General features: G+C 34.9%; 3 protein-coding genes and 1 long non-coding RNA gene across 4 annotated transcripts; all 4 read left to right on the top strand.

The window, feature by feature from the left end:
* Positions 1–243: 243 nt before the first annotated feature.
* LOC145156468 (uncharacterized) lies at positions 244–7,753 on the top strand. Its single transcript, XR_013736727.1, has 3 exons — positions 244–387; positions 1,690–1,778; positions 6,860–7,753. It is a non-coding gene; the product is annotated as an uncharacterized LOC145156468 (long non-coding RNA).
* Positions 7,754–10,616: 2,863 nt separating this feature from the next.
* Positions 10,617–13,278, top strand: LOC145157662 (uncharacterized). The gene is made up of 6 exons (XM_079076672.1): positions 10,617–10,899; positions 11,173–11,253; positions 11,638–11,834; positions 11,929–11,950; positions 12,104–12,169; positions 12,257–13,278. The coding sequence occupies exons 1-6, from the start codon at positions 10,617–10,619 to the stop codon at positions 13,276–13,278; spliced, it is 1,671 nt and encodes a 556-aa protein (XP_078932798.1).
* Positions 13,279–13,340: 62 nt separating this feature from the next.
* On the top strand, positions 13,341–14,467 carry LOC145157661 (uncharacterized). Its single transcript, XM_079076671.1, has 3 exons — positions 13,341–13,422; positions 13,518–13,723; positions 13,769–14,467. The coding sequence occupies exons 1-3, from the start codon at positions 13,341–13,343 to the stop codon at positions 14,465–14,467; spliced, it is 987 nt and encodes a 328-aa protein (XP_078932797.1).
* Positions 14,468–14,479: 12 nt separating this feature from the next.
* Positions 14,480–15,304, top strand: LOC145157660 (uncharacterized). The gene has a single exon (XM_079076669.1). The coding sequence runs from the start codon at positions 14,480–14,482 to the stop codon at positions 15,302–15,304; it is 825 nt and encodes a 274-aa protein (XP_078932795.1).
* The last annotated feature ends 190 nt before the right edge of the window (positions 15,305–15,494 follow it).

Below are 15,494 nucleotides of genomic sequence, written 5' to 3'. Positions count from 1 at the left end.
GGTGCAAACTGGATTTGTCTGACAATCCAACAGTTCCCCAAGATTGCTATCTTTTTAGCCTTTCCCCTATGTTACCATCTAATCCAACGCCTTTCCCCTATGTTACCATCTAATCCAATGGAGGATATTACATCTTAGCATTAAGAGGATGAATCAAAGGATGGATTTTAAACAAATAAATATTTCACTCGGATCGCTGATGGTTTTTACCTGCTTTAAAACCAGAAGACCCATAACCATTTTTTTACTCCTCATCTTCTCTCTTATATCTCTTTCTCCCTCTCTTTGTCCCAAAAGTAGCTTCACCACTCTATATTTTTTTTTTGATAACCATCTACATTGGCCTTTCTCCTTGTGCCATATTTTCGATAATATAGTTGAAGCCAGGTAATGGTTTGTTTGCACCTCTTTATCTCTTTCAAAGGTCTATCATCTCCTAGAAAAATCAAAGATTATCAACATGATTGCACATTACTTCAATATATAAAAAATCATTTGTATCGTTTTTATTTTACACAATGTAAAATGATATAAATGAACTTTTCAACAAATTATTACATGATTTTAAAACCATACACATGATATTCTCATTAGATGTAAATGATACAAATGAACTTTTCAACCGAAGTAACTTTTAAACAAAATGAACTTTTAAACAAATAAATTTGTCATATAACTTTCTACTAAATGAACTTTTCAACAGATGTAGAATGATACAAATAAATTTTTTTAACAATTAAAGTTTTCAATATATATATATATATATATATATATATATATATATATATATATATATATATAAAAGAAAGAATCCAAATAAACTTTTGAAGAAATCCAATACTAATGTTACATATAGCTTTTAAAAAAATGAACTTTTCAACGAATGAATTTTTCAATAGATGTAAGAGGATACAAATGAATTTTTTTAACAAATGGACTTTTGAACAAATTATTATTATTATTATTATTATTATTATTATTACTATTATTCTTTTTGCAATCAGTAAGTAAAAAAAAATAAAGAATCCAAATGAGCTTTTACAGGAATCCAAGAGTAATGTTATAGATTAATCAAGAGGTTATCATTACCTTTCAAGCATAATATCCCACGTATGTATTTTCTCGAGCAAACATATGATGGTTAGGAAATGGTCGATTAAACACTATTTCACATAAATCTCAATATTTCTAAGCTGGAACATGCTTCATAAAAATAAAAAAATCCCAAAAGCATCAACTCTACATCTAAATTAGAAAAGATTAAAAAAACATGGACCAAAAGTGATTGAAAAATGAGCATCCATGCATAAGTATTTTTCCATTGGGGTTTGAAAAAAATAATAGGCTACCTTTACTTCAGATGTAGCACGGAGAATCGAAAAAACCATTGCATGTACTGATATTTTGGAGTCTAAAAAAGTTAAAAGAAAAAAAAAGAGATGTTCCACATATTAAAGTGATTCTTGAAGTCCCTTTTGGCTGTAATTTCTATACAAAAATAGTTGATCAAATATTAGTTAATAAATTACATCTTAAAAAATGGCTAACAACTTGTCTTTTTAAATTTTAATGTTGAAGATCTTATGGAAAAAAAATTAAAAAAAAAAAAAGAGGACAAGGAACAACAATAATAAAATTTTAATAATATAAATGTATTTTTCACTTAACTAATTTTTTATTATTGTATAGGGAACAAAGGTCATAGTTGGTGTTCTTGGAGCTGAAGGATCATAAGAAAAGTTCATCAATTTCTCCAAACAGCAAGCTGGTGCAAGAAGGTACTAAACTAAATACTATCAAGAGATACGATTGTTCTTAATGTCCATTAGGAAACGTGATTTTTACCATCAATTGAGCAAAAACCAAGATACTTGTACTAAATTCCAAATGCTATATGACATGATTTATTTGTTTTCATGTTTGGGTAAAGGATAAAAAACCATTGTAATTATACTAAATTTCTAAAACATAAACCCACATTGTATTAATAGAATGTGTAGATGAGTAGAAAATACCATCATCAAACATATGTGTAGATATATGTGACACCATAGGCATATCTCCACTTACTATTTGTTTATTGTTTGATTTAAAGCCTCCCAAAATCAAACCAAATATATGAACAATTACATATCTAAATAGGAGAATATTAATGACGACTTTCAATAATGAGTATCAATTTACCTTATTAGCACAAATAGTATATCAACAATTATGCATAGGATTTTACGAAAAGGAAATGTTGGGTCAAAATATTGGTTTATACTTTGCTTTTCTAGTTGATTGTATTTTTCTGTAATGTCTTATGAGTTTACGGTCAGGTTTACGGCCGTAAACCCTGTTTACGGCCAATGTTTCTCATGTATATATAGGGGTGTGGGGTGTGAGGTACGATATAAGAGAGAGAGAGGAGCTTATGTGTGTGAAACTCAAGGTGTGTTCTAGAGAGAGAAAGTGAATCTTGTGTAAGGAACTTCAATCATATCATCAATACATTCAAGATTCATCATCTTCTTCTTCTCCTTCTCTTCTATTTTGATCTGGCATCATCCGTTTGATTGGGATTCCGCACCATCAAACGGATCTGATTGATACACAAGCATTTTAGGGACTTACAATTGGTATCAGAGCTTGGATAGTATCAATCATTTTGGCCAGATCTGGAGCATATTTGATCTTATTTTTGAAAGATTCTTGCGTTTTTGGATAGATCGTGGCAAAATAAGGGGGGTTTGTTCTTCGCGTTTTTGATAAAAATGAGTTTTTGATCGAGTTTTGGAGCTACAAAGTCGAAAAAATGTTGTTTTTGGTCGTAACCTGCAAGGGGGTGGCGGCGTGTATGGCCAGCAGCTAGGGTTTCCGACGATTTTATGGCCGGGGTTGGAGTTTACGGCCTCGGTTTACGGTCTTCGGTTTCCGGTCAGCAGTTTGCGGCCAGCCTCGCTTCGGACGTTTACGGCCCTCGGTTTGCGGCCAGCGTCGCACGTGTACGACTCGGAGTTTCCAGTTCGCTTCGATCTCGGCCTCGCACCTCGTCCTCGCATCCGCGCATCTTCACTTCGCACATTATAAAAAAATTGGAAACGGAATTGGGGGGTGCCGGTGATCGAACCCGGGTCTCCTCCCTACTAATCCAAGCGCCTTACCAACTCCTCTAGCATCCCCTTTGTTCCTTTCCTTCGCAATTTTTATTCAAAAACACTCCTTCTCGGTTCCTTTTTCGATTTTTGACACTTTTAACCCCAAAAAAAATTCAATTTCTTTTATTTTTAAATTACTTTTTCACAAAAAAAAAATTATAGTTTTTAATTTTTTACTTTTATTTTTGACTTTTTACTTAAAATTTTGACTTTGACTTTTAAAATTTGTCCTTTGACTTTAAACTTTAACTTTCTCGTTTAAACTTTTAAATTTTCAAATTTAGCTTTTCAGTTTGACTTTTAAGTTTGACTTTTCAAGTTTGACTTTTGAGTTTGACTTTTTAAATTTGACTTTTAAGGTTGACTTTTGAGGTTTATAGTCAAAGGGCATTTTTAAATTTAGGTTTGACTTTTAAGTTTGATTTTGGCTTCTAGTTGTGCTTTTAATGGTTTTTGAGGTCTACGAGGGAATTGAAGACATGAAAGAGAGTCGTCAGGATATGTTAAGACAAAAGTTCAACATGTTCAATTATATCCCTGGAGAAACCCTGGAAGCTCAGTTGCAGCGATTTACTACACTTACTACTGAGATAAATATAGCTGGGATCTTCTTAACTAAATCTAAGATAAACAAAAAGCTACTGAATTCACTTCCGAAATCGTAGGATATGAACGTGGTTGTCATCAAGAAGACAAAAGATCTCAATCGTCTTAGTCTTGCTGCTGTAACTGAAGAACTTGACGCTTTGAAGTGTGGAAAAACAATGAGTTCCGCAAACATCCCGGTCAATGAAGTTTCATGTACTCCATCTTGTGAAGATACGATTAAAATTCTTCGTGAACATAATGATTTGCTAAAAAGGGAAGTCGAGGACCTAAAATACGAAGGATATCAACTCAGGAAAGGATAGAAACCCCTAAAGGCTGAATTAGAAGCAAAAACCAAAGACTTTAGGAAGCTTCAGGAAGATTATAGCAATAAATATGAAAATTATAACTATGTCATGAGACAACTTGCTGAATTAACTGCTGAGCTTGTTAAAAAACAAATTTGAAAATGCAGATTTTGATTTTAGAAAATTTGATGTGTCAAGCGAAGTAGTTGCGAACATGATAGATCATTGTTTGCAATTTAAAAATAACCAACAAAAAGGTCTAGGTTATGATAGTGTTGCTCCACCTTTCAATCATAACTACACATCCATCCCTATGACACAGGAAGAAATTGACAGGGAGGCACATCTTCAATATGGAAAACCAGCTGGATTTGTGTCAGGAGGTATTCAGGTTGAAAATACTAATGCTTCTACTTCCTATGCAGATCAACCACTAAGCCAATCCAAGCAAGCATCTGAAGAGAGTGTGTCTGATAGTAAAGTAGCAGAAGATGAGAACAAGGAGAAAACCATTGAACAAACCAACATCTCCTTGAACTCTGAATCTGTTGCTTCGAACTCAGCTGCTTCTGATCAACCTGCTGTTGGTAAATACAGGCCACCAATTCCAGTGAAACAGAGTGCCTGTTGTAATTGTGCTTGTGGGAAAAATAAGAGACAAGGCAAGGATACGCCACCAGGGGCAGGAAGAAACAATTTCACAGTGAAGAAAAGGACATGTTTTCACTGTGGAACACCTGGACATATTGCCAGAAATTGTCCTAATCGCGCATACGTTCCCTACTATGCACAAGGGTGGCAGAACGCGCCAAGAGGGAGATACTCCAAAAGAAACCCCTCAAGGTCACGTTCAGACAATGGTGACTGGAATGCGCTGAAGGCCAAGAATCAAACCCACAAGGCCAAGAATCTGAATCCCAAGGGCAAGAAGGGAATGTCAGCCAAGAAGCCCAATCCAAGAGATGCTCCAGTGAAACAAAGACCGGTTAGGTCAAAGTCATCTCAACGGCCGACATCAAGATCAAAATCAAGTATTGAGCCACCCATCAGATCGAAAAAGAAATGGGTTAAACCCAACTACAAATGGGTTCCAAAGGCTCACTCTCCCAAATCTTCTAACGATTCTAATATTTCTTTATCTTTTGTTTGTGATAAACAGGATATGTCATGGGAGAGAGTACCGTGCAAGGATGAAAAAGCTCAACCCAGTTTCAAAATGGACTGGGTTCCAAAGACCAACTAATCCCGCTCTGTGTCGGAGCAGCTATGGAGGCATATCATCAGACTTCGGTTTGTTGGTAGTGGCTGTTCCAGGCACATGATAGGGGACATCTCTCAACTGTACAACATTTATAACTTTGTTTGGGAGTATGTGTCCTTTGCGGGAAAGGAAGAAAAGAAGGGATCACACATGGGGTTAGTGCTTAATGACATGAAGAATTTTCGGATCTGTTCTGAGATTATGCGTGCTGTTCTCAGACCTCCTGAATGCAAATTCAATCGGTGAATTACGGTTTGTGTTTTGCTCTCTATACTCCTGAGTTTATCTTAAATTGATTCTTTTCAAAGACAATTTTTCATTTTCTTATAGTTTTTCGTTAGTAGGTATTGTTTGGGAAGTGATATCAAGAAAGTGATAACGGGCAGTCTAAAACCAGTGTAAGGGACTGAATCTGAATTGTCTAGACTCTGTGTTCAATGTGCTGGTAGGCACGAAGGATTTGACAGTGTGGATTTAGTTAGGATTGTTTGGACTGACCATACGACGCTCGAGTAGATTAAGCAGTGAGATAAACACGGGAACCCACGGGATACACTAAATTAATACGCATCTAGAACAGTGGTTCAACTTTTCCTTGATGTACGGACTTATGTCCTTAATTCTGGTTCTGATAGGGCGACTGGGGGGTTCTGATAAAGTAGGTCTGTAGGAAATTATTTTCTTGCTTTCTATCTGTCAGTCATATGTTGCTTCCTCTGCGTGATTGGAAGAGATCCGACCTGGATTGCAACATATGCAACTCTATTTCTATGCATTTTCTTTATCTCTGCAATTCTTCCTATCTGTGAGCCATATTTTGTCCCCTCTGCGTGATCGGAAGATCCGACCTGGGACACAACATATGCAACACCCTACTATCTCTATAACCCTCTATCTCTGTTAGTCATATGTTGTCCTCTCTGCGTGATTGAAATATATCCGACCTGGGACACAACATATGCACCTATTTCTAAATCTGACTTCCTCCTTAATAATTGTTTACTCACCTAAAGTAAGGAGTCCTTAGGAAGTTCTTGATAACCAGGGTATATCGGGAAGTGGGGAACACGTTCTAGTGCAACTAAAATTGAACCATTTAAGAGGTTGCCTGTAGATCTCGTTGCTTAATTTAAGTGGACAACAATACCCGTAGTCGTCGTCAGCTAAATGGTTTATTTAGAAAAGTTTGTCGATCTCCTTCGTGTTTAAGTGGACCACAATACCGGCAATTGACCAGATCTATTCATGAAGGTGAAGGTACTGATAAACAAGTTCAGACTGTCTCACAACTTTGATCCCAAATATTTTTGTTTTTGTTAAATTTGTTCATAGTTTTTCTCTATGCACAAATTTAGGGGGAGAATTAAAAAAAAAACAAACAAACAAAAATCAGAAAAATTCAAAATAAAAAAAATAATGTTATATTCTGTTTTATTTCTTGTTCAAGAAAATCAAAAGTCCAAAAATATTTTTGTTTCTGTTTTATTTTTTTTCAGAAAATATGAAAAACCTAAAAATATTGTGTGCTAAATTTTCTTTTAGTTTTGTTTTGTCTTGAAAAGTGAATTCAGGTGAAGATGAAACTCATGGAGTTTGTGTCGAAGATTTCTGAGCCAAGGCTTCATCCGTGATCATCGAAGAATTCTTATTCGAAGGAGCAAGAAATGAAGACATTCTTTCGACATTCAATCTTTCAACCCCAGAAGCAAGGTGAAGTTGCACTTGAAGATTAGGTGATAGATTGCATTGAAGCCTCCTCAATCAGTCTGATGCTATCTTGAACCTGCTGAAGTGATCCAGAAGATTTGTTCTCTCTGATGTTCTCTCTGAAGATTCTCAAGCTGAAAGCGCTATCTTTCAAGAATCAGTACATCAAGCCTCCTGACCCAATGTGCGTTCAGAGTCAAATCTTGAAGAAATGCCCAACTGCTCAAGATGAAGTCAATTATTGAAGATTCATCATGTTCATCTTGAAGCTGTGAAGAATTTGAAGATTATTGTTGAAGCCAAGCTCCCAATGAAGATTAACAAGAAAAGCCAGCTACTTTTTAGGGGGAGCTTGTTGGGTCAATTAAGAAAAGAAAGCTATAAACCAAGGGGGAGATTGTTGGGTCAAAATATTGGTTTATACTTTGCTTTTCTAGTTGATTGTATTTTTCTGTAATGTTTTATGAGTTTACGGTCAGGTTTACGGCCTGGTGGGTGTTTACGGCCGTAAACAGGTTTACGGTCGTAAACCCTGTTTACGGCCAATGTTTCTCATGTATATATAGAGGTGAGGGGTGTGAGGTACGATATAAGAGAGAGAGAGAGAGAGAGAGAGAGAGAGAGAGAGAGAGAGAGAGAGAGAGAGAGAGGAGCTTATGTGTGTGAAACTCAAGGTGTGTTCTAGAGAGAGAAAGTGAATCTTGTGTAAGGAACTTCAATCATATCATCAATACATTCAAGATTCATCATCTTCTTCTCATTCTCTTCTATTTTGATCTGGCATCATCCGTTTGATTGGGATTCCGCACCATCAAATGGATCTGATTGATACACAAGCATTTTGGGGACTTACATGAAAAGATCAATGGAAAAAAAATCAACATTTAAAAAGGTGGAGTTATTATCCATTTTCATATACACATCTAACCAGGAGCATATTAATGAAAAAAAATCAATAATGGTTATCAATTTACCTTATTAGCACAAATAATATGTCAACAACTATAGATAATCTTTTACAAACAATATAAGATTAATGAAAAAAATCAATTATTAAGAAGGTGAAGTAATTATCGGTTACCAAGATGTTGTCTGATTTTCAAACGAACCGATTCTCGACCCAATGAAGATGAAGGTCGAATGTTGAAGGATACGGTCTGATTTTCAAAGTCGAAGGTGGCATCTCCAATGATATGATGTTATTAGGGAATTTTCTGGTGTCGAAACCATGTCGGTGTAGAGACTGGCGATTAAACAAATAGAAATCATCACCGATGGGGAAGAGATACATAAGTAGAGGTAGGTACAGGAGGAATCGTGATCGATGGGGAAGAAGGAGAAAGAAGAGATATTGTAGGTTAAAGTGTGGATTCCAAGAAAAAATTGGGTTAATTTATGGGCTGAAATTTATAAATTTATGGGCTGAAATTTCAAATTTATTTGGATTGCAAAAGCCCAAGACATTACCATTAGTTTTTTTAAGATTTAATTATTTACGTTATTTTTTTTATTCACTAATAACTAGCATATAATTATGGTCTTTTTAATCACATATTAAAATAGACATAAATAGAAATTTAAACAATTATTTATTAAAAAAAATAAAAACTTGCGTATGAATGTTTCCTAAATAAATGGAAAGTGAATAAATAGTGGTTTTTTATATTACTATTGTTACGTATTATGTATTTTTTATTATTTATTTGATATTTTGTAGAAAAGGGATATGTATTTTGAAGTTGAGACCTTTCGTTCGTTAAAAGATGTAAATTGCTGGTATAATTTCAAGTGTGTTCGTGTTGATTTGGTTTGGCGGGATGTTAATTGCTGGTATAATTTCAAGTGTGTTCGTGTTGATTTGGTTTGGCGGGATGTTATAAAAACAGACTAATACTGCTTTTAATTGATAAAAATGTAAGTTCCAAATACTATTATTATCTTTTTTATACTTAATTTAACTATTTACATAATTTACGCTTTATTTATATTTGTTCAACAATATTTTAATTTAGAGACAGAAAATGGTGGCTATTGTGCCTAGCTATTTGATGGAATTATATGAAAGGAGATGTATGACTGGAAATTTATATTCTATAAACCATTTTAAAGTCGAATGGACTCACAATGACTACCCGCGGTATGAATGATACATCATTGATGATGATGAGTGGATAATAGCTATCAATCAATATACACAGTTTACTTATCTTGAACCGGGTGTTGAAAACCCATTTCCGATTTATCCTATGGTTGCTTCCATTGAAAGTCTTGTAAGAAATTATCATCAACGAAGATTAATTGGTAAATTCACATTATATTACTATTTAATATTTAATCTATATGTCTAAAATATCTAAGTTTGTTTAATAGATGTTGCTGGAAAAGTTATTACCGGAGGCCTTCTACGATTTGATTGCGCGTGCGAAATAGTTCTTCAAGACCAGTCGTAAGTTTTCATATTATTATTATTATTATTATTATTATTATTATTATTGTTGTTGTTGTTGTTGTTGTTACAATATTTCTTCCAAATTTGAACAGGGGCTTTGTAATTAACCGGATTTTGTATCTTGCTCCTGCGTCATTACCTTATAACGTCGTCCATGCAATTAAAAGCAATTGGATCATATACGTATCTAATGTGAAACTCAATGGACGAGGTGGAAGTAAGTTTAAAATAATTATTTTCAATTATTAAACAAGTTAACTAGTTTTATTATGTTAATTGATGGATTAATGTACAAAAACATTTCAACAAATTATCTATCTTCTACAAACATTTCGAGGGTTACTTTTCATCCGGATATGCCAGAAGCAGAAACTATTAGGAATATATATGGATGAATAGTTTATTTATTTTTATTTTGTATGTTTAAGTATTTATAGACGAATGAATGAAGTACTGGACTATCATTGGTAGTAATATATATATTTTTGAGCCTTATTTAAGTGTCGAACATGTTGAAAGACTTTGTAGATGAACAAATTGAAGTATTGTTCAAACTTTATTGTAGTCATACATATTCTTGATTTTTGTGTATTCAAGTGTTGAGTAAATTTATGTATTGAAAGATTAAAATATAATACGTTGTTTTTCATATTTTGTAATTTTATAGCGTGGAATGACGAATGAAGATAGTGAAATGAGGACTGAAGATAATGAAAATGAAAATGGCAATTTGACCCAAATCTGTATAGATATTGAAAAGGGTATGTGTGATATATATAAATGTAATTATATGTTTAGTTTATTTATTTGAGCTAAGACACTTGTAAGAAACACTTTATTATAAAAATTATTGCAGAACGAAGAAAAATTAAGATACAATAAAAAGTATTATACAACACATAATGAGAAAAACAAAAAGCAAAAAGTTGTTAGTGGCGTTGCATCCCAAACTAACTCTTGCTGAAAAACGAAAAAAAGTTAATCAAGGATATTACGCACGAAAAAAGGAAAAACTTGGAAAGTTAGGTGATGGTGAAGGAACAAGTCTATCATAAGTACTTACCACTAACTTCACTGAAGAAATAATAACTCCAACAAGTAGACAACAATTGGAAAGAGTACCATTTGAAAACTTGCAAAATCGATGGTACTTTAGCCGTGAAATGAGGTCATTTACAAATGAGGCTTCAACATCACAAGACACTCCAGTCGTGGATAAGGAAAATACTATACCGCATGGTGCAAATAAAGTTGCTCAAAATAGGAAAGATACTAATCGAAATTATTATAAGCGAAGTAAAGAGAAGAAGAGGATGCTTGAAAATATTCACCAAGGAAACATTGAAGGTTTGTCAACTACCGAAGAGACTATTCAACAACATCATGTTACACGTAGAGAAGAAAACAACGAAATATGTTCGGGGTTAACACATCAAAGCTTCAATGGTAAAAAACATACAATTTATAAACTTTTAAATATTACATTGCTTATAATTGTGGCATTCTAACATTATTTCATTCTAAAATAGACATACAAAGTCATGCGAACATATTACTACCTCTATTTTATGAAGCGATCAGCCGAACCTCGAATGGTTAGTAGCTAATCTAAATTCACTTCAATATTTTATTTTAACATCGTTTACTTAAAATGAACAATTCCATATTTTTACTTTGTTGTTTAAAAATATTTTCTTTATTCACATTTCGTAAATGTAGGAGGTGGTGGTGAGTTTCATGGCGATCCAATGATTCGAGATGGAATCCTCCCAGAGGATCCATACCATTTTGTTTTCGCAGGTATCCCTGAAGTACATCGCGTTTTAGAAGGAAGTGATACATGTGTTCATTGTGGAGCAAAGCGATTCAAATTTGAATTCGCTACCTTTTGTTGTATGAGTGGGAAAACAAAGTTAGTGTCTTCTCAAATTCCTGATGAGTTATACCATCTTTTCACATCACAAAATGAATTAGGAAAAATGTTTAGAGATAACATACGTTCTTACAATACAAACTTTTCTTTCACATCTATGGGGGTAAATTTGGATGATGATTTGGCCAATATGAAATCTGGGGTATATACATTTCGAGCCAATGGATGAATATATCACAAAATCGACCAGTTAGTACCACGGGATGGAAAACCTAGATACTTACAATTATATTTCTATGATTCTGAAACAGAATTTACACATAGACTTCAATGGCCAAATCTTGACAAAAGCATCATTCAAGCGTTGATGAATTCTCTTGCTACAAATCCATATGTTACAACGTTTCGAAGCCTTCGTGAGCTAGGACCTCTCGATAACTATAGAGTCACTCTGAATGCATCGGTGGATCTTGACCAAAGGGTATACAATCGGCCTACCACGTCTGAGGTTTGGATATGTTTATTTACTTTTTCTTAGTTTGAAGTCATTATACTAATTTGCATGTTTAATATACACCATACTAAAATAAAGAATTATGTAGGTTGCTAGTATTTGGGTAGAAGGTAATGACAATATAACCACATATAAAAGAAGCATTGTTGTGTATGGGCGTTCTGACTACAATACACAAATTTAACCCTATGAAAGTTGTTATGATCCTTTGTCTTATCCATTGTTATTTCCTAATGGTGAGCCCGGTTGGCATGCAAAAATAGCAAGAGATGAGGTGTCCATTCATGAAGTTATGGCTGATGAAGAAAATATTGAGGATGATGTAGAAGGTATGTATGTTTCTATTATCGTAAATTGAATAATTTAGATGAAAGTTTATGTATAATTTATATGTTTTGAACATTCCCATCATGTAGGGACTAACCTGAGAAAGGGTAGGAATACTGTACCGATGCGTGAGTATTACTGTTACAAATTCCAGATTCGTTCATATAATAATTTGATATTATTGGGGGGAAGATTGCTACAACAGTTTGTGGTAGATATTTATATAAATATCGAGACATCACGATTGCTATTTTGTAGACTAAACCAAAAAAAGATAAGATCGGACCTTTACCAAGGAATTGTGGATTGTGTCAATGCTGGAGAGGTCGAACCAAGTAGAGTCGGAAAAAGGGTTGTCTTGCCTGCATCTTTTATTGGAGGTCCACATGACATGTGGCGATGGTTCTTGGATGCAATGACGTTAGTTCAAGATGACGGAAAGCCTGATATATTCCTTACCCTAACATGCAATCCAAGTTGGCCGGAAATTGTTAATGATCTGAAACTTGGCCAAAGTGCTCAAGATCGGCCAGACCTTGTATCTAGAGTGTTTCGTGCAAAACTAGAAGATCTTAAGGATCAACTTCTCAAGAAGCATATCCTTGGCATGGTACGAGCATATGTTTATGTGGTAGAGTTTCAAAAACATGGTTTGCCACATGCGCATTTCCTCCTGATAATGAGACCAGAACACAAGATGACAAATGCATACCATTATGAGAAGATGGTGTGTGCAGAACTTCGCGACCTGAAAAAGTATCCCAAAATTCATGAAATTGTTGTGAAACACATGATGCATGGTCCTTGTATGCAAGGTGAGCCAGCACAATGTCGTTGGAGATATCCCAGACAATTTAATGAAGCGACGACACAAGGAAATGACTCATATCCGTTATATCGTAGGAGAAACAATGGGATAGAGTTAGACGTACCAGGAAATACACTTGATAATAGGTGGGTGGTCCCATATAATCCAAAGTTGCTAATGATGTTCAATTGCCACATGAATGTAGAAGTTTGCTCGAGTATAAAATCTGTGAAATACGCTTTTAAGTATGTTTACAAGGGACATGACAAACAAGTTCTTCATATTGATCCAGATGGAGCATAACCTATTGTTAATGAGATCACCAGATATCAAGATGCATGTTATGTCTCGCCTCCTGACGCAATATGGCGGATTTTCAGCTTTGCACTTTCTCAAATCCACCCTTTTGTCATGGCTTTGCATCTTCATCTCCCAAACCAACAGTTAGTTAGATTCTCAGATAACGATACGATGACTAATATTATTGATAGGGAGAAAGATAGAAGTTCAATGTTGACCGCTTTTTTTTGACACGAATAAAGAACATGAGATAGCGAGGCAATATCTGTATAAAGAATTCCCAAAATACTTTACATGGAATGCAACCAAACGTTGTTGGAATCAACGAAAGAAAGGAGCAATGAGAGGCCGATTGGTTTCTGCTAACCCCGCTGAAGGAGAGCGATACTACATGCGAATACTATTGTCACATGTTAGAGGGCCAACATGCTTTGAAGATCTTTACAAGGTGAACAACATATTACACCCGACATTTCGTAAAGCTGCCATTTAGAGAGGATTAATAGAGAACGATGATAATCTATCAGAATGTCTTACAGAGGCCTCATTATTTCAATTTCCTGGGGCTCTAAGAAGGTTATTTGCTACTATATTGATTTATTGTGACCCCGGAGATGTTCGTAAGTTATGTGATAGCCACTATAATTCACTTTCTGAAGATTACAGGCAACAATGTGAAAGTGTTGAACGAGTTCAAACTATGGTTCTTGCGGATATTGCTATATATTTGCAATCTATGGGTAAGGATCTTGGTGACTTTGATCTTCCTAGGGTAAATACAAACATCAACTTGGAATCTAGAGGATATCGTGAGGTTCAAGAGGAGTACTCTATTGTTGTTGAAGATGAACACATTTGTGCTAAAGATTCTCTTAATCGCGATCAAAGAACTGCATATGATGAGATCATGAGGCATGTAGATCATAATATACCAGGTGTGTTCTTTATAGATGGTCCTGGTGGAACTGGAAAAACATTTTTGTACAAAGCATTACTTGCCGAGGTTCGTTCTCGTGGTCTTATTGCACTTTCGACTGCTACATCTGGTGCTGCTACTAATAATATGCCTGGAGGGAGAACAGCTCACTCGCGTTTTAAGATTCTGATAAATCTTGATAATAACTCATTGTGTAATATCAACCAACAGAGTGGGGCTGCACAACTACTTCGTTTGGCCAATATAATCATATGAGATGAATCATCGATGGCGCATAGGCATGAAGTGGAAGCGGTGGATCGAACGATGCAAGACATTACAAAGGTGAGCTTCCCTTTTGGTGGAAAGATAATGGTCTTAGGAGGTGATTTTAGACAAGTGTTGCCAGTCATTCGACGTGGCACTCGGGCACAAATTGTAGACTCCAGCCTGCGGATGTCACCTCTTTGGTCTTTGATTAAAAAGATATGGTTAACTATAAACATAAGGGCATTGGTTGATCCATGGTTTTCAAATTTCTTAATACGAGTTGGTGATGGTGATGAAGAAGCTATCGATGGAAGTTTTATTCGAATACCTGATGACATGTGTATTCCTTACATTGATCAAGCTAAATCGAAAGATGATTTGATTAATGCAAATTTTCCTTCTTTGCAAATCAATGGAGGTTTCTCAGATTATATTATTTCCAGGGCAATATTATCAACTAAAAATGAAAATGTCGACGAAATTAATGTCCAACTGATCGATAGGTTCCGTGGAGACGAAAAGGTGTACTACAGTTTAGATGAAGCAGAAGACGATAAGAATAACTTCTATCCGATGGAATTCTTAAACTCTCTAAATGTTAGTGGTTTGCCCCCTCACTACCTTAGACTTAAAGTTGGATGCCCTATAATATTATTACGGAATATTGATCCTTCGAATGGGTTATGTAATCGAACAAGATTGATATGCAAAGGTTTTCAAATGAACGTCATCGATGCAGAAATAGCAGTTGGTCATCATGCTGGAAAAAGAGTATTTTTGCCAAGAATCCCTCTTTGTCCATCTGCGGATGATATGTTTCCATTCAAACTAAAAAGAAAATAGTTTCCGGTTCGACTTAGCTTTGCTATGACAATCAATAAAGCTCAAGGCCAAACAATTCCAAATGTGGGTGTTTTTCTACCCGAATCAGTATTCTTGCATGGACAACTTTACGTGGCGCTCTCAAGAGGAATATCACGCTAAAATACAAAAGTCCTAGTGAAGCCTACTAAAGATTTTAATCAAGCTGGAG

The sequence above is a fragment of the Lactuca virosa genome, chromosome 2 (assembly GCF_052849685.1).
Source record: "Lactuca virosa cultivar CGN04683 chromosome 2, Lactuca_virosa_CGN04683_v6, whole genome shotgun sequence".
In the NCBI taxonomy this organism is placed as follows: domain Eukaryota; kingdom Viridiplantae; phylum Streptophyta; class Magnoliopsida; order Asterales; family Asteraceae; genus Lactuca; species Lactuca virosa.
This window is presented reverse-complemented; position numbering and strand designations above follow the sequence as displayed.